Here is an 18,267-nt window from a genome sequence, read left to right on the forward strand (position 1 = left end):
CTGGGCTGCAGGAGGCCTGGCTGGTCTCTAATGGGCCACTGTAGCTAGCCCGGCAGCAACCATCAGTCCAACCCCGCGTCCAAGACCCTCACCACCGCCCTGCCGGCCTGTCGGGTGTGCATGACCAGCTCCTGATGGTTGGACCCCAAGAGCGAAGACTTCTGGTCAATTCGCTCAGAGCCCATTCATTTACTGGTCAGTGAACCTGCTCAGCCTGTCACCCTCAGTCACCTGGACCTGCATAATATAGCCAGTGGGTCACCAGTCACAAGGCAGCCAGTGTGTGTTAGTGACCACGTCACTGTCCTGAAGGGTGGAAAGCTCTTCCTCTTGAGGATGGGTTCATGTGGTCACCCCCAGTCTGCCAGCCCGAGGCACCATTAGGATCCACTGTCCTCTTACTAAGATAGTCCCACTCTAGGTCACCAGTCCCCAGCCCTGTGCCTGTCCCATGGGTAGGGCAGGTAATGGGTTTCACTGTGGCCCATCTGTTCCCCAAGAAGGTCTCACTTTGGGACAGGCACACACAGGGCGTCAGGGGTTGTCTGCTGTCCCACTCCACCACTGTCCCTTCTGCCTCAGTCATGTTCTTATCCTGTCTGCCCTGGGGTCTCGGGAAACCCAAGTCTCAACCTCCTCCTTCATCACCACCTCCTCCTCCTCCTAATCCTCCTGCTCTCTGGGGACATGGGTGGTGACTGAGCCACCAGGTGAGCTCTGCAGCCAACAGCCCTCACAGCTGTCCACGGGGGACACTCTGGTTCCCCCTGTTCAGCCCCTTCATTAGCACATTGGTCCCCCCAGGAGCTTGGAGACCTGGCAGGAGAAGGGACACTCTCCCAAGGGATGTTCCTCTGGGGCTGGGATGGACCAGGAGATGAGAAGAACTTTCCAGACACCCTGAGGGGCTCTCAGAACATCCTGTGAGTCCACCTCACCTTCATGGGACCCTCAGGCAGGGCTAGGACAGGGCTCCAGGGACAGGTCCACTTCCCAGTGCTCCTGGGCTCCCTGCTGGCCTGGGACCCAGGACCCCCCTCTTAGCCTCCTGCCTTTCTACTCCCCACACTGTAGGGGGCCAGTTCCCCTCTCCCCTGGCCTGGCTGGTCCCTTCCTGCATTCCTGAGCAAGCTGCCTGGCCCCGTCCATCCTGCACTGGTCACTCTGAGCGTGGATGCACCTGGTGCCCCAGGTTGGGCCAGCACCAGGGTTGCGAGGCCATGGGGTCCCTGGATCCCAGCAGCAGGAGGAGAACGGTGACGTCAGTGAGCAGGGCAGCTGGGCCCTGGGAGCTAAGTCATCCAGATGGCAGGCAGTGGCCAGAGGCACTGTGACTCTGTCATTTCTCTCCTACCAGGACATTGGGTCTGGCTGGCCGGAGGGCCAGAGCTCCAGTGTCCCAGGGCAGAGTGAAGGAGCCCTCAGGACCCAGGGTGGCTGCTGCCCTGCTGTGTGTGTTGTAGCATGAGCGGGTCCTGCCTGTGTCCATGGCCAGGGTTTGTGCATTGTGGTGTGTTTGTGTTGGTTATCTGTGGGCTCTGTTTGTGTCTGAGGTAGGTGTGTGTGTGCATATGTGGTGTGCACGTCAGCATCTGGAGTGTATATGTGTCCTGCATGTGTGTCTGCATGTGTGTGCATGGTCTTTGTGCACATGTCTGAGGTGTGCATGTGGATTTTTGTGTGCTTGAGCTGTGATGTGTCTGAGGTGTGTATGCATCTCAACTGCTAGTGTATGTGTGTGTCTGCACGAGTAATATGTGTGAATTTTGAGGTGTGCCTGTTTGTAGGTGTGAATATGTGTTTGAATGTGTACGTGCATGTGAGTGACATATGGTCACACTCTGCATGAGCATAAAGGATTTATTTGTATATCGGTGTGTGTGTCTATAGTCTTTGTATGTGTACTTGTGTGGATTGTGTGTGCATCTTCATAATTGCCATGTTATGTGTGTGCATTTGCAAATATTAGTTTTTCAGGGATGATCTCCATCGGAGACATATTGAAGAGTCCAGTCCACCCTCATTCCCCATAACATAATCCTATTTTGTTTCACTCCAAACTTCTTGTCACCAACCAGAATAACATGTAATATACTTAGTTATTTTCCTGCCTTTCTCACTATTAAGTTGTGTACCTAATGAAAGATTTTGTATCTCTTCTACTTACTGCTGAATCCTTCTTAGAACAATGTGTGGCATATGTGAGGTGCTCACTAGTTACTTTATGAATGGAAATATAGAAATTCAAAATGAGATTGCTTCTCCAAGGGACGACTCTGTGCTCTTAGAGCATCCTGTCTGCAGTGATCTGATCCCAGCCTGCTGTGCCTTTGTGCTGTGTGACAATGCCCTAAGGGGAGATGGAGAAGGGCAAGCCATTCCTCCACACATGCACCTGCCTTCTGTCTCCTGGAGGCCCTTGGTGCCCACACAGTGAGCTGGTTTCCTAGTTCATCCACAAATTTCTATCAAAACACCTGTGTTTCTTTCTCTCCTTTCTGGATCTCTCATTAGTGATGAGTGAAGTAAAATATCTAGTGTGTTAATTTTCCCTGTGTGACAGTCATGGTGGTGTCCCTCTTTGGGGAAACCGTCCTTGGATGGAGTAGTGAAGGAACCCAGCTGTGCCTCTGTGCAGGGGGTCCCTGCTGGGTCTGTGCTCTTGGCCTTAGAGACAGTGCCCCAGGCCTCCAGGTGGAGCAGATCCTGGGGAGGCCACAGGTGAGGAGGAAGCTGGCCCAGGTGGCCCCCACGCAGGCAGGGACCAGAAGGAGAGGGCACAGGGAGGTGGGGGATGCAGGCATGAGGTCCCCGTGCCAGGTCTCAGTGGCACCCAGACTCCCTGCCCCTCCAGGACCCTGGGCTCAGGTCAGCCTGGGCTGAGAAGAACCTGCAGGAAGCTTCTGGGCAGAAATTGGGATGGGGCCTGCGGTGCCTGAGGCCACCTGGAAAGATGGACTCCCAGACAGAAATGTGAGAAGACAGAGGGAAACCTCTGAGGGGAAAGGGGAATAAATTCAGATGAAGAGGGGGAAGCCCTGCGGGTGTGGGCTGCCTGGAGCAGGCTGCTCACCAGAGCCAACCCGATTCTCCCAGGGTCTGGGAGTGCTCTAAATGCCACTGTGAGTGACTCATGCTCCTTACCAATGCTGCCCCAAGACAGCACGGCCACTCCCACCTGGTCACTGGAGATGTCCCTGGCTAACCCCCCCTCACCTCACGACAGCATGAGTCCCTAGCTAACACCCCCGGGGACAAGAAGCCCCAGCCTGGACACACGCCCACAGGGTCCTGGACACCCCTGACCAGCTCACAGACAGCGTGTCACCAGGCCCCTCTGTAACCCACCTCTGCACTGGAGTGTGGCCAAGGCTTTGCTCAGGGACCTCCATCCACCAGGAGACTCTGGCCCAGGGACATCCCTGCAGAGGGGCTGCCACTGACCGTGGTGCTGAAACAGGGTCAGGATCAGCTCAGCTGCCCCAGCTCTGCAGAGGGCTGAGCCCAGAGCCTGAGGAGCCCAGTGTGGCCCAGGAGGGGACGGCCAGGCCTGCTGCAGAGGCCCAGGAGGAGTCACGGGGGACCAGACATCAGAGGTGGGCTGTGCTGAGCACCCCCTGCAGCTGCCTGTCCCCCTCGGGCAATGTCCTCCTGAGGGCAAGGTCATCTGCCCCCCTGGCTGGGCCACAGGGAAGGGGCTGCGCTTGATGAGGCCCTCTGCTGGCCCCTGAGCTGCCCCTTTACCATCTTGCTTCACACCAGCCTCATGACTTTGACCAAGAAGAAAACTGAGGGTCAGAAATACCAGTCGCCATGGCACAGGGCTGATGGGGAGGGACCACCTGTGACCACTGGTTCAGCTCTGATTGTTCCCCTTCCAGGAAATGTCTGTCCTGCCTGAGGCCATCAGAGGATCCTCTTCTACCAGGAGCCCACGTGGCTGCCTTCTGCTGCTGGCCAGGGGTGGGGGCGGGGTCCTGAGGGACCTGCACCTGTGGGGTGGTGGCAGCTGAAGGGGCAGAAGAGGCTCTGTCTCCGTGTGTCTCTCCAGTCCAGGGTCCCAGAGCAGCTGGCCTCGCCCACTTCTCAGAGTCCCTCTGTGTCTTGAACCATTTACAGGTTCCTAGTTGTGCTTAGGTGGAGGAGCAGGGGACAAGGGACAATGCCAACTTCTCAGGACCAGAAGCCTCACAGCCACCTCCCAGTGTCCCAGCAGTGAAGTCGAGCTGGTCACGCCTGCCACCAGCCTGGACAGGAGCCTGACTCAGCCGCCCTGCTGAGGACCTGGGAGTGGCGTCCAGGCCACAGGTGCTTTCCACTCATGGCCAGAGTCCACCACTATTTACTGGTCCTCACGAATTTCTGGGTAATGCTGTCCCTGCCATGGTTTGGTGCTGCTTGGTGCATGTTGGGCAGTTACGCCCTGAAGTAGCTTTCATTATTATAATTGGGCTTTCTAGAAGGACAGTCATGAGCTCTCCTTCACCAGTCCACCCAGCATCTGCCCTTGAGCTCATTCTGAAGGACATGGAGGTTTTACCTACCTGTGGTCAGCTCTGAGTTCTAGAACGTTCTCTCAGTGCTAGCCTGCAGTTTGCCTGTGGCAGGACATAAAGGAGCTGGGAAGGCTGAGTAGGAGAGAGGAGGGATGGAGAGAAGGAGGCTGGGAGTGCAGGGAGGTGGTGCAGGTCAGGGGGAGAGCGCCCCCTGCAAGGTGTGGGCAGTGGGAGCCTGAGCTGCTGATTCAATGTCTGTGCTCAGGGGCCTCTGGACTAAGGTCAGCAGGAAGGACCAGGATGCACAGTCATGGGCTCCTGCAGGTGCATGCTGGGAGCACCTCTGCCGACCTCACAGTCACTGTTACACTAATGCAGACCTGGAATCTGGTACACGGAGGGGCAGAGTGGCTGGCCTGTGTCACAGGGTTCATCAGGAGGGAGCACAGGTGTGATCCAGGTCTCTGGTGGCAAAGTCTCAGAAAATGTAATTACAGCAGGAAATGCACAGAGGGCTGTTTGCCGATCCCTTCTCTATGTGGTGTCAGTCTCCAGTCATTAGCCTCTGGGTCCCACAAAGCGTAGGATTGTGCCCCTGAACAGCTCGGGCAGCTGAACTAAGATGGCTCCTGTGAATTTGCAGGGACACAAAATGAAACACAATTTACCTTCACACAAGCCTCAGGACGGCTTCCTTGACTTTGGGCTCAGGCTCTCCAAAAGGAAGAGCAAGAGAAAGTCACAAGAGCAGAGAGAGAGAGAGAGAGAGAGAGAGAGAGAGAAAGAACATATTTGGAGTCACCTTTTATTGGGGGACTCTGTTCTTAGAAAGTTCTATCCATAAAAGGGCAGAGGGGCAGGACTACAAGGGAACAGGTGAGTGTGACTCCACCCTAGGGACATGCCCCACACAGAAGCCCTCCTTGCTGTCCCCTTGGGTCTCTGACCAGGCCACAGGAAATCAGGGTTGGCCAGAGCCTGGGCATCAGGAATGGAGGGCGTGGTCACTCAGTGTGGCTCCACAGCAGGTGTCCTCTGCTGAGACAGGCTCCTGCTGGTCCCTCCCTGTGCCCTGATCTCTGAGTACTGGGTGGAGGTGTCCTCTGCAGGACTTGCCCCGTGGACGTCGCGGGAGGCCCGGTGAAAGCTGAGGGTGGCGTAGTGCAGCTCCTGCTCCTGCCCCAAGCCAGGGCCAGCTCCTGAGGAGCTGGTGGGGTCAGCAGGGCCAGGCAGCGGGGGCTCCAGCCGACACGCCTGTGTGGAGAGGAGAGGGTCACACAGGGCAGGGTGGGAAGCTGGAGGGCTGGACGGGGTCCACCCTGGCAGGACCCTCCTGCCCTCCTCCTCCTCCCCAGGTGGCCTGCTGCCTCACATCACAGGAGTCCCCTGCTGCTCCCAGTCCTGCTCTGCATTCCCAGACCTGGGTGCAGACCCCTGTTCTGCCGTCTCACAGACACGGGAACTGACTCAGAGAGGAGGGGCTTCCCCTCAGGCACCCTCCATCCCAAACGCCACTGGGTCCTGGGCCTCTGTGCACAGCACTGGGTGCCAGGAGGGGGCAGTGCAGAGGGAGCCCTGTGGGTCAGTGTCAGAGGGGACCAGTGCGGATTGCTGAATAGGCAGGTGATGGCCAATGGGGACACCTGCAGAGGACAGGGCACAGGTGCCCACAGAGGTCCTTGTCCTGTGGAGCTCAGGTGGGAGGCCCAGGGACTGCGGCTGCCACCAGGTGTGGGGAGCGGTGCCCACAGGAGCCTGGGCAGCCATGGAGAGGGGCCGAGCTGCCTGGAGGGTTTGGAGACCAGCCCTTCTCTGCTGAGGCCCAGTTCTGGGCTCTAGGTCCACAGCGCTGACCCTGACCCTGCGTTTCCTGTCCCAAATGCCAGGGCAGGCTGCTCAGGGGCTCCTCTTCTGCAGTGAGGAGAAGCAGTGCTTTTCAAACTTGGGTGGGGACGAGGACAGTTGGTGCAGGTCCTGCTGATGGGCTGGGGGAGGGGTGTGAGGCAGGAAGGAGTGGGGGGGAGGGAGCTGGGCTCAGGGGGAGGGCTGCCTTAGGCTGAATTCAGAGGAACAGGAGTACCTTGGTGCAGGTGGGCAGAGGGAGAAGGATGGGGGACTGGGGTGGACAGGGGCCAGGTCTCTGTGGGGCTGTGGGGACAGGAGTGCCATCAGAGATGGGGAACCCAGCGAGTGAAGGGTGCAGGGATGTGTTGGCCACGCACTTCTGAGGTTCTGACATCAGGGCCTTGCCCACCCAGACACTGCCTCTCCCAGAGCCCATCCCCAGGGACAGCAGAGGACACGCCCACTATGCACCTTTCCCTGCAGACCAGGTACCCAGACCCCAGACCAACCCCGTCCTCCTGGAGCCCTTCCTCTCTGGACGACCATCACGTACCCTAATAACCTAGGGCAAGGCGCCAGGCAACAGAGACACCCCAACCCCAGGCTCTGCTGACACAGAGCAGCCAGTCCTACCCGCTGCCCGCCCGGTCTCCCCCAGGCCCTCAGCATGGGCTCCTGCCCACGTCTTCCCTCACCCTCTCCCCTGACCAGCCCTCGTGCTCCACGAGTGGCCTTGCGTGGCGTGGCCTGCCTGTTCCTCTAGGAACTGGGAGTCACACACTGTCTTCACACAAGGCCATCGTCCCTGCAGACTGGCCTTGCCATGTCTCAACACTGAGACCTAAACTCTAAACAAGGGACAGGCGACCAGCTCAGTTCTAGGCATGCTGAGTGGGCACCACCGTGGCCACCTGGGAACATGCTCTGGGTACAGGCTGGATCCCAGGGTGCACAGGGCACTTACCAGGGAGGCTGGCTGGAGGGCGGGCTGGGGGTCACTCATGTCCTCTGCTGCCCTGGCTGCCTTCCTCCTGTGGGACTTCACTCTGAGGGGACACGGGTGTCTTTGAGCCTGGTTTGCTCAGACGGTGGGGTCACTGTCATACCCTGGAGTGAGTGACTCTGGCAGGTCTAGGTCAGCGGTAGCCTGGTGGCCTTCACCATAGGACTTTGTGACAAGGTCCCCTCTCCACCCTGCTTCCTGGGCATCTAGGCTGGGGCTGGGAGGGGACAGGCTTGCCCAGAGGCTGCAGCCTGGATCCTCAGCACCACTGCACCCCATCTTGGTCCCAGGCCCTCAGAACCCCTCCAGGTCCCTCCAACCCTGGATGCCCCCTCTCCACCCCAACCCACCCCTGACCCCAGGCTGGGGCTCACATGGAGAAGATGAGACAGAGACCGAGGGCCACCAGGGCCATGACGCCAGCACCCCCGATGGCCCCCCAGAGCACTCCTGCTGCTGCGTTTGTCCCCTGGCTCCCTGCAGAGAGAAGAGACTTGGGTGACCTCCAATCTTGGTAACCAGGCACGTGTCCCCTCCTCTCCTGCACTTGGGGGCCCTCACCTCCCACGTGGGTTCATCCCCTAAGTCTTCCCACCCTCAGAAGACGTCCCCCTTGTCAGGAACCTTAGGAGAAGGACACAGCTCACCCTGTGCCTCCTGTCCACCCAGGCTCTTGCCCAGACCTGGGACCCCAGTCTCTCTCCACCCAGGGTCTCCCCGCCACAGACCCCAGACCTGGCCACAGTGGGGCCATGAAGCTATGGGGGACAAGGACTTTCCATTAGAGACAGGGACGGGGACAGAGAAGGTGCAGGACCCTGAGGGACCTCATCCCTCCCTCTTCCCTAGTCTCCTGTCCTGGTCTCTGCTGGCCCTGTCACTCAGGGTCAGAGGGCTCCCTGGGCCTGTAGAAGGGACGAGAAGCAGGGTGGAGCAGGGAATCCATGTCAGGCCTCGGGTCAGACCTGGGCAGCCTCCCGGGACCTCGACACCTGGAGTCGGGGTGTCCCTGGGCAGTGGAGGCCCACGGTTGAGGAGGACTCCTGAGGGAACCACCCCTGCTCTGGGGTCTCACTGTCCAGCGAGGGGACCAGATGCCATTGCGATGGGAACAGGCCGTGGTGCTGATCTCTGGGCAGAGGTCAGGGCCAAGGGAGGAAGGATTGACAGGAAAAGCAAGAACGTCCCAGAGACGTTTCAAGGCTCTTCTGTGTGACTGTGTTATGGGGTCAAATCCCACAGAACGTAGGATTCCAAAGGTGGCCCTGCCGAGACTGAGGACTCCAGGTGACAGTGACGTGTCCATGTAGGTTTGTGGACTGTAGTAAATGACCCCCTCTGGAGCACGAGGTCAGCAGGCTCAGGAGGTGGTGACACACAGGGGTACCTGGTGTATGGGAAATCTCTGCACCTGTCGCTTGATTTTGCAGTGAAACTTCATTTCCTCTAAAACCTTAAGAACATTTTTCAAATATCCCCAAGATCTACAGTGATTGAAAAATAAAAACAGAAAATTCTTTGAGGTTTGCAAAGAGCTAGCAGCTGGTCACCCCCAAATGTCCTTACGCAATTATAGGAAGATACTTGGGGACGGAGGCCTGAGGGGGGCTTCCTGTGGGACCCTGCAGCCTCTCCAGTATTCTGACACCTGGAAGCCAGGTCTCAGCCAGCCTGGCTCAGAGAGCACAGCACTAACAGCCCCGGGGAGGCCCCCCTGCCTGGGCCAGCCCTGGGGAGACACTGACTGCAGGGCTCTCTGCAGCATCTGGACAGGAAGGTGGTTTGTTTCCCTTTTTAGTTGGATTGAAGATGAGGCAGCCCTCTCCACACCCACCCCATGACCACAGACACACAGAGGGACAGGCCTGTGACCTCCAAGGTCCCTGAGTCAACCAGGCCCCCAGGACATGGTCACAAAGTGTTCCCAACCCTGGGACCCAAGCCTCCTTCCCTGCCCCTCACACCCTGAGGTCCCAGGTGTCCTGGTCCATTACTCACAGGTGACATTGAGCTGGATGGTTCTCTCTGTGGTCACGCCAGCTGCAGGGAACTTCACCTGACAGGTGAGGTTGGTGCCATGGTCCTGGGGCCGCGGGGTGAGGGTGAGAACCGAGGAGTGGGTGGTGTTGGGGCCCAGGGAGGACACAGAGGGCCCTTCCCAGGAGAAGGTGGGGGGCGTCCCCTGCTCACAGGCCCAGGGCACAGAGCAGGTCAGGTTTCTGGGATGGCAAGACTCCAGGGTTCCAGGGACGAGGATGTCAGGGGTGTGGGTCAGGGCTGGGGAGCAGAGGGGGACAGGCAGGGTCAGGAGGGAGGGGGGAGGTGGGGCCCTGAGAGAAGCTCAGGCTCTGACCCAGCTGCTCCCTGAGCCCCTAATGCTTGACCCCAGCTCCCCCAGGGCAGGGTCCCACCCAGCCCTGCCCCGTGACCTCCCTGAGGCTCCCTGGAGCTGGAGTCTTACCTGTCACATGCACTGAGACCATCTTGTCATAATAATTCCACTTAAACGTTCCTTTCTCCAACCGGAAGAAGTAGGAGCCACTGTCATTGTGCTTGGTGTCTCTGATGCTCAGGGAGCAGTTGTTGGTTCCTGGGTCCCTGAGGAGGTGGAACCTGCCCTGGGTCTCCTTAGTCACTTTCCGAGTAGAGTTGGTGGTGGCCACTGCAGGGCCCTGGTCTGTATTGGTTCCTGAACGGAACCAGGAGACAGAGACTTGGCCATTCCTTGAGCCGCGGTAGGAGAAGCTGCAGGGCACCAGGACACACAGACCCTCCTGCACCGTCACGGACTCAGGCACATCCACGCTGTATTCGGGATTCTTAGGGGAGGGCCATTGGGGATGCTGAGGGTCATCACGGGGCACACTCCCCGGCCCCTCTGCCCAGGCCCCCTCCACTGCCCACAGCAGGGACAGCAGCAGCAGCAGCCGCAGCATCCGGAGGCAGAGGGTCCTGGGCTCCTGGGACTGAGCAGAGCAGCGAGAGCCTGCGGAGGGGAAGCTGCAGGACCCACAGAAGCTGGGGAGGGGCCGGGCCTGGGCGGTTCTCAGAAGAGGAACCTCAGACCCGCTCACCACTGCAGTCCATCTGCTCTGTGCTGAGGAGGGACACCCCACAGCCAGAGATCCAGAGGCCTGCCAGAGAGGGGCAGAGGAGAGAGGAGACCAGGCCCCCGTCTTGGGTGCTTCCCTGGAACATTGAGTTGGGACCAGGGCCTTAGGGACACTGGAAGCGTGTGACACTGGGAGGGTTCTGAGTCCTCCCACCTGAGGGGCTTTTCTGTGTGTACTGGTCACCCCAGGAGCTGGCCAACTCCTGCCTGGACCTGGAGCCACACTCCTCTCATTCCCTGGAGTGGTCAGTCCTGCAGGAGACTCTGTAGGGCCGCGTCTGAGCACAAGAAAGGCAGCGGGACACAGCCAGCCAGACACTCTGTGCAAACCCCAGGCGCTCCCTGCACTGCTGGTGAGGCCACAAGAGGCTGCCCCCTGGTCCCCACCTGGGTGCCCCACGCAGGAGCTCAGGCCTCAGCTGCCTGCCCCAGAGCCGCAGGTGCTGGGGAGTCGGCCACCTGCCTTGGTAGCATGAGGTGGGGTTCAATAGGGCACAGAGCTGTCCCAGTGTCCAGGGCAGACACCAGGTCAGTGACCCTCTAGAACAGGGGCCACATGGTGTCCTCAGGAGGCACAGAGAGGGCCAGTGTCCTCAACCAGAGCTGAGGGGCTTCTCTCCCAAGAGTGCTGCCTGCTGGGCGAGTACTGGGGCCATGTGGGGACGTCCCCGTAACACACACTGGCACTTCCACATTAGTGTGCCTCTCACTGTGAAGTGGCCCTCTGGGACGTCAGGTTTCCAGACAGCCCCAGTGGCTCCCAGGACAAGATGCAGCGCTCAGCTCGCAGGTTCCCCTCCCCCAGCAGGGGCTCAGGTCTGCTCCACTCTCCTGGCTCCTCATATTCCAGGGTCATCGCGGGTTGGCTGTGTCCCCAGGAGCTCCTTTTATGACGACCTCCCACGTGGCTTCTGTGGACACCTCTCACACACTCACCAGGTGACAGTAGGGTTGCTGTCAGGCCTGGTGACAGTGATAGAAAGCTGCTCTAAATATAGAAACACAAGGACAAGCCACTTATTGTGTGGAGGAGTGTCCCCATGTCACTTGGTGAAGATTTGGGAGAGGTTGGCGTGATCCCTGGCAAGAGTGTAGGTTCCCATTTAGGTGACATCTGCCAACTCCTCCCCATGGGGCAGTACTGCTCATTGTCCCGCTGACAGCCTTGGGGAGCTCTGGTGGCTGCAGGTCCTCTCCAGCATTTGGGGACGGGTGTCCTTGTTCCTTTGTGAAGGTTTCCTTGGTGCGTTACAGTTGTGCCCGAGAGCAGGGTCACTGGGACACCGTCATCTGGGCAGGGAAGGTGACTGGCTCCACTCAGTCCCAGAGCTGTGTCCCCCCTCTGTCCTCCACCTGTCCCCTCCCCCACCCACTGGGCTCTTCTACTGATTCACTGTCCTCTCATTGGGGCTCTGTTGGAGCAGGAGAAGGTGGGGTTCAGGCCCTGTTCCTGGGGACGCACAGCAGGACTTGGTCCACTGCAGTCCACGGTCCTCCCCCTCTGGTCGCTGTATTCCCCTGGAGCAGGCCGCGCCCCACCCCTGGCTGCAGTCTCCAGCCCCACAGGCCAAGGCTGCTGACCAGCATCTCCTCACTGACTGGCCCTGGATGCTCTGGGCCCAGTGGAGGCCTCTTCCCGGGGCCCCGCCATGGAGACCCCACTCCCCTGTGAACTCTCCTGCTCCAGGCCCCTCAGTGGAGATGGTGCTGTCCCTGTGCCTGGCCTCCTGTGCTCAGGGGGCACCCTGCTGAGGCTCCTGCTGGGTCCTCCTCCCCTGCAGGTCAGGGCAGGCTGGGTGGGTCCAGCAGCTGCTGAGGGACAGGTGGCCGCTTCCCCTTAGCTACAGTGGATGCTGCCACAGTGACCCTGGGGTGGACACTGCCTCCCAGGTCCATGTGTGTTCCCTAGGGGTGGTCACAGGGGAACCTCTGGGGACCAGATCAGCTGTTCCTGGTCTTTTGAGGAACCACGGTGCTGCCCTCCACAGAGGCTGCCCCTTTCTCCTTCTCAGCACAGAGCACAGGCCTCCAGCCCCACGTCCTCCTCCTCCCTGGCTTTGCCCATTTAAAACAGGACCCTCATGGTGGGTGTGAGGGGCACGTATTTAACAGGTGCAGTGTGAAGGGGGACGTGGAGGTTTGGGGTTGCACTTCGCTGGTGACTACTTATGCTGGCGTGTGTGCACGTCCTCATGCTAGGCACCATTTGTATACCTTGGAGAAGTGTCTCCAAGTCCTTTCCCCAGTGTTTTACTATAGCCATGTGTGTATTTCTTACAGAGTGACCATTTGTCAATCAGGTGGGGACCATTTTTGTTCCTTGTCATTTGCAGATGGCCTGGTTTTGAGGTTCTTCTGTGAGGATTGAACCCAGTGCCCAACAGGTGCTGGGCCAGCACTGCACCACTGAGCTCCAGCCCCATGCCAGAGGGTCCACCTTGACATGCTCTGGACACAGGACACGCCCTAGTCCCAGGGTTTCCTCTCATGTGTGACTTTTTCTGTCCCCCTTGAATGACCTCATCAGCAGAGCAGGTCCCTGTTCCCCAGCGTGGGTGTTGCACACAGGGAGCCCACTAGTGTGTCGGGGCTGGAAGAGCCAAGCAAAGGTCAGGAGCATAGGACAGGGGCCACCTCATGAGCATAAGGTCACAGGTCATGGCTGTGGGCTGAAGGGAGCCATCCAAAGAGGCCCAGGCCTTAGCCACTAGAGCTGTAGATGTTTGCTGTTAAAAGGGGGTGTGCAGATGAGATCAGGTAATGACCGTGAGCAGAGTTGATCCTCCAGGATTATCCAGCAGGTGCCTGAATCCAATCAGGAGTCTCTCTGTGGGAGAGGAGGCACATGTTCTAGGTCACGAGGCCAGGCATCTGCAGAGGCAGAGACTGGGGGACGGCAGCCAGGGGTCCAGGCTACACCCTGGGAGAAGCAGGGGTGAACCCTGCCCCAGCTCTGCAGAGACAATGTGGAAATTGTCCCCCCTGTGGCCATCATAGACCAATGGGCACATGGAGGGGATTCAGTGGGCAGCTCTGGAGGGTGTGGAGCAGGATCCAATTAAAGCCCTCTGTCCCCAGAGCCATTTGTGTGTCCCTCTTTGCACCAAACTCTTCCAAAGAGGCCTTGTATTCCCAGCCCACTCCTCCTTCCAGGTTTCCTGAATGTTCTCCAGGGAAGTCTCCACACCCGTCCCCATCAACAGCGTTGGAACTGCTGTTGCCCACCATCCTCCCCCTGCACAAAGGTCACCACAACAGATGAAAGGCCCCAGTGTGAGACCTGGAGCTGTCACACGCTGGAGGGAACACGGGGACAGCACCCTGACCCTGGCTGTGACAGGGGTATCATTCCCTGCGTATCCCCAAAGCACAGGTGACAAGAACTGAACAAGATGGATGGGATCGCAGCAGAATGAAGAGTTTCTGCACAACCAAGGAGGGGACCAAGCAGGTGACAAGGAGAGAAGGGACAGGGTCAGGTGTTCAAAAATATAGACACACATGGATCAGGGCTGGACACCCAAAGTGCACAAGGAACACAAAGATTTCACAGCAACAAACCCCTATTAAAATGGAGAAAGCCCCAAATAGATATTTCCCTGAAGCAGATTCCTGTGGACAGCAGGCGTATTTAAAACACCCAGGTCACTAGTCATCAGGGAAATGCAAATCAAAACCACAGTCCAGGGCGGGGTTGAGGCTCAGTGGTAGAGCACTTGCTACAGGAGAGAGGCCCTGGGTTTTGTTCCTGGCTCCACATAAAATTAAAAACAAATAAAATAAAGGTTAAAAAAATGGATGTCCCCACACCCCTGCTAGTACACCCAGGGTCAAAAAGAGAAAAGACGAGTGTCAGCAAGACACGGAGGAAGGAGCCCATGCCCAGTGTCTGTGGGGTGTCCGTCAGCAGAGCCGCCCTGTGGAAGAGCACAGTCCCAACCCTGAGAGAAGGACCCGCCCAGGATCCAGCAGGCCCACTGTGGGGGTCAGTGGCCACAGCAAGAAATGAGCTTGTCAGAGAGACGCCTGCAGCCCACGTCCATTGCTGCACTGTCCACAAGAGCCAAGGCAGGGAGCGAGCCTGTGTGTCCACCAGCGGTCATTTGTATATAAAAAGGTGATGCCCCCCCCCCCACACACGTGCACACATAAGCATTCAAGAGCACACATTCATATACATACATGCACACACATACATGAAGTGATGCACACACAACTGCACACACATGCACACACACACAGCATGATCTTATACGGCCTTAGAAAACAATGCTGTTTTCACAACACACACGAGCTTGGATGGCATGATTTTAAGTAAAATACGTGGGAACTTGAAAGAAAAATATCCCATATGTCATTATGTGGAATGTGACAAATTCACACCCAAATACAAGATTACAGAGCTGGATGAGCCAGGAGAGAGGAGGGTCCAAGAGCGCAGAGCTGCACCTGGGAGGAAAGAGTCCCGGGGTCGAGGACCCCAGTGGATAAGGTCAGTGTGACATGCAGCGTATTTCAGCACAGCCAAGAGAGCTCCTTCCCATCTCCCAGGACAGAGCAACAGGGCAGACACTGTCGGGCACAGAGCATCTTCCCACAGCACAGGGTGTGCCAGGTGGAGCGCAGAGGGGCTGGTGGGGTTGAGGGCGCTCACCTGGTAGTCCCTGTGCTCAGCCCTCCACGCTGTAGGGAGTGTCACAGCTCAGTGCTGCACACAGTGAGCAGATGCCACCTCTATCTGTCCATAAGAGAGTGACATTAGTGATGGTAACAACAGAGCACAGCAGTGAACATTCACAAGGGCCACGTTGTGCATAAATACGGGACATTTTATTTGTCAGTTGGACCACATGGAAGTGCTTGTTCTTTGGGGGGAATATAGAAATATCTGTCTAGATTAAGGTCAAGAAACTCTTTCTATGAGTTTTCTGTTAATAGTTTTACAGATTTAGGTCTCATGATAAGTCTTTAGTCCATTTTGAGTGGTTTTTCTATGTGGCACAAAATAAGTGTTCACTTACATTCTTCTGCATGTGGATATCATTTTTCCTAGAATTTATAGACTGTATGTAGCAACTTTTAAAAATAATTTTCATTTAAGATATAAGATATAATACCAAAAATTGACCGTGTTAGAGTGCACAGTGGGGATTTAGTGTATTCCCAGTGGTGCAGCCATCGCCATCGTCTAATTCTAGAACATTTCATCGTCACTCAGAGCCCCAGTGCGCTCTAACCTGCACTCTCCAGCTCCCAGCCCCAGGAGCAGAAATCCACTAATATACTCTCTGTAACCATGGATTCATCTGCTCTGGGCATTTTTAACAAGTGAAAAAAATAAAATTTAGTTTTGGAGGCCTTCTCTCTCTCACTGAGCATGTTTCCAGGCTCTTGGGGTCATTTCTCAGTGCCCCTTTGGTCTTTATGTTGAAGAATCTCCCACTGTATGGAGAACACCTTTTATTTTACACATTCACTAACTGATGGACATTTTGGTTATTTCCACTCTTTGGAATAAATTACAAACCCATGAATCACACTGCTGTGACTGGGAACTACTGTTTTACTTCACATCTAATAAAAAATTGCTGATGCAAATTAGAACTCTAGAGAAACTCTGTCTCACTTAATCCCCCAGCAACCTGGGACTTAGATCTCAGTATCCCTTCACACAGAATGTCATAGACCCAGAAGAGTCCTGTGTGTGGACCAAAGGATGGGAGGAGCCATTGGGTTGACAGGTCTCAGATTCAACTCGACTCCAAATGGAGTGCCCTTCTCAGGATTTTATGTAGCTTTAAAACCTGCGATATAAGCATGATCAAGTTCATTCTATCACGTCCATCTCCTCATGAACAAGATATGAGACTAAATCAGCTGGTCCTGACCACCTTATAAGGTGGGTAAGACATTCCAGGAAAGAGCTGTAAAATGCACAGCAAGACGAGTTACAGACATTTTCAGCTGTGACCTGAGATGACCCACACAGTGTGCAGCAAAGGGATCTAGATTCTTCCTTATCATAAACTGGAAGTCAGAAGGCCTGATCTTTGTCCTTACTTCCTGGGTGAGTCTCAGGAAAGTCACTTCCCTCACTATTGGACTCTCCCAAGATTGGCAACCAGTGGTACCCTCGCTGGGAACTCACTACTTCTCTTTTGTTAAAAAAAGAAAAAGTCAAGCGCACTGCCTGTGTGAATCCTAGTTAGCTGTATAGGAGCAGACAAGCTGCTTCACGCCTCCCTGGGCCTGTTTCCTTGTGTTTAACACGTGTGATAACAGCCCCCATCTCATATGGTTGTGGCTCAGGGTTAAATGAGCTAATAGAACAACCTCACATAGAGAGACGCCCTATAATGTTAGTTACTTCTTAGTGAACCGCCTGCCTGGCTCCGTCAGCCTTGGACTTGGATGTGCTCTAGGTCCCCTTTACTCCTGCCCGTGCTGCAGACTCTGCCCTCCTCTTCCCTATTCCACAGTTCATGTTGGCAGGACCCTCAGAGTGGAGTTCACTGCAGAGCTAACCCTCACTGTCCAAACTGACTGCCCGACTTCTGCTCACAGAAAGAAGAATCTGCAAGTTCCCAGTCAGGAGCCTCTCACACCAAACACATGCTGCCTTGCTTTTTTCCTTCTGTTTCTATAAATTAAAATCTCAGGCTGGGGTTGTGGCTCAGTGGTAGAGCAATCGCCTCACAGTTGTGGGACCCTGGGTTCCATCCTCAGCACCACAGAAGAAAATAAGTTAAAAAAAATAAAGTTATAAAAAATAAGAAAACCTCATTTGGGCTGTTGGATGACCCTTACCTGGGTTTTGGCTCAGGCTTTGCCAGTAAATCAGTGAAGACCTTGGATCCAGTATTTTTTCCCTCTTGGTTTCCTCTGTCTCATTGATGACAGGAGTGGGCTTTATTCCTGAAGATGTAAGGGTCCATCTAGTTTTAAAACTCACTTCTTCTTGTTCCTCTCTGCCAGGCTCCTGACCACCCCTTTTCTCAAGTTCACCTTGGTCTGTGTTCCAGGGCTGCAGGCAGTTCTTTGTCTGGGGCTCACTTCCTTCTGTGTGTTTCCTTAGCAGAGGGAGAAGGGTGGAAATGCTCTCCTGCCTTTATAAAGGAAGTTCTGACTTACATTAATGGAAAAACTGGTTTCTAGAGGAGCCCAAGGCTAACAGGGAGACTGATACCCTGTCTTTATAGGTGGGATGACTGTGAGAACTGACGGCCTTCTCCTAAGAGATTGAGTAGAGGAGCCTAATTAACCCACTAAGGAGCAGGGCATGAAGGGGTGACTTGTCTCAGTAATTGATGAACTGATTCACAAGGGGCTAATCACTGACTCCTTCGGGCACTAATCTGATCCTTCACTGACACACCGCTTGGTTGCATGACAGACTAGTGACTCACTTGGGCCCTTTTGCCTACCTGGTGACTGACCAGGGAACTGATGGGGAGGCAGGCTGACCAGGTGACAGGAGTGACATAGGACAGCACAGACCAGGGAGCACAGACACGGGCTCCAGGTGAACTGACCAGAGCTCCAAGCTCTTGGCTACCCGTGTACCCCCCACAGGCCTGCAAGGCCTTGGTGCAGGGCCTCCAAGGCCAGTGGCTGGATCACTGAAGACCATAGCAGCCCGCCTCCTGAAGCTCAGTCTGGGGAGTCCCAGGCAGGACCCCTCTGCCACACCAGAGACGCCATAAGCAATGTGCGCCCAGAGACAGGTCATCATCATTTTGTGGTGCAGGGAAGGCACAGGGAAGTCAATAGCTGGCCAGACGCCCCCGCCCCCCCCACCCCCCCCCACCCCC

At 56.4% G+C, this 18,267-nt stretch overlaps 1 protein-coding gene and 1 long non-coding RNA gene across 2 annotated transcripts; both read right to left on the reverse strand.

Moving 5' to 3' along the window:
- Nucleotides 1-5,287: 5,287 nt before the first annotated feature.
- On the reverse strand, nt 5,288-11,117 carry LOC101969279 (myeloid cell surface antigen CD33). The gene is made up of 5 exons (XM_078031509.1): nt 9,806-11,117; nt 9,343-9,621; nt 7,719-7,821; nt 7,306-7,387; nt 5,288-5,750 (listed from the first exon to the last, which is right to left on the reverse strand). Exons 1-5 carry the CDS (start codon nt 10,278-10,280, stop codon nt 5,505-5,507), a joined length of 1,185 nt encoding a protein of 394 aa, XP_077887635.1. The 5' UTR covers nt 10,281-11,117; the 3' UTR covers nt 5,288-5,504.
- A 3,634-nt stretch (nt 11,118-14,751) lies between these two features.
- Nucleotides 14,752-18,219, reverse strand: LOC144370699 (uncharacterized). Its single transcript, XR_013430609.1, has 3 exons — nt 17,264-18,219; nt 15,111-15,194; nt 14,752-14,905 (listed from the first exon to the last, which is right to left on the reverse strand). It is a non-coding gene; the product is annotated as an uncharacterized LOC144370699 (long non-coding RNA).
- Between the last annotated feature and the right edge of the window lie 48 nt (nt 18,220-18,267).

This window comes from Ictidomys tridecemlineatus, chromosome 15, assembly GCF_052094955.1.
Source record: "Ictidomys tridecemlineatus isolate mIctTri1 chromosome 15, mIctTri1.hap1, whole genome shotgun sequence".
NCBI lineage: Eukaryota > Metazoa > Chordata > Mammalia > Rodentia > Sciuridae > Ictidomys > Ictidomys tridecemlineatus.

Excerpts from the sequence above, each read along its gene's own strand:
- LOC101969279 (XM_078031509.1), bottom strand. The coding sequence starts at position 10,280 with ATGCTGCGGCTGCTGCTGCTGCTGTCCCTGCTGTGGGCAGTGGAGGGG. Across the intron at positions 9,622-9,805 it reads GGTCTCAGTGCATGTGACAG|CCCTGACCCACACCCCTGAC; the intron begins GTAAGACTCCAG and ends TCTGCTCCCCAG. Across the intron at positions 7,822-9,342 it reads CATCCAGCTCAATGTCACCT|GGAGCCAGGGGACAAACGCA; the intron begins GTGAGTAATGGA and ends TTCTCTCTGCAG.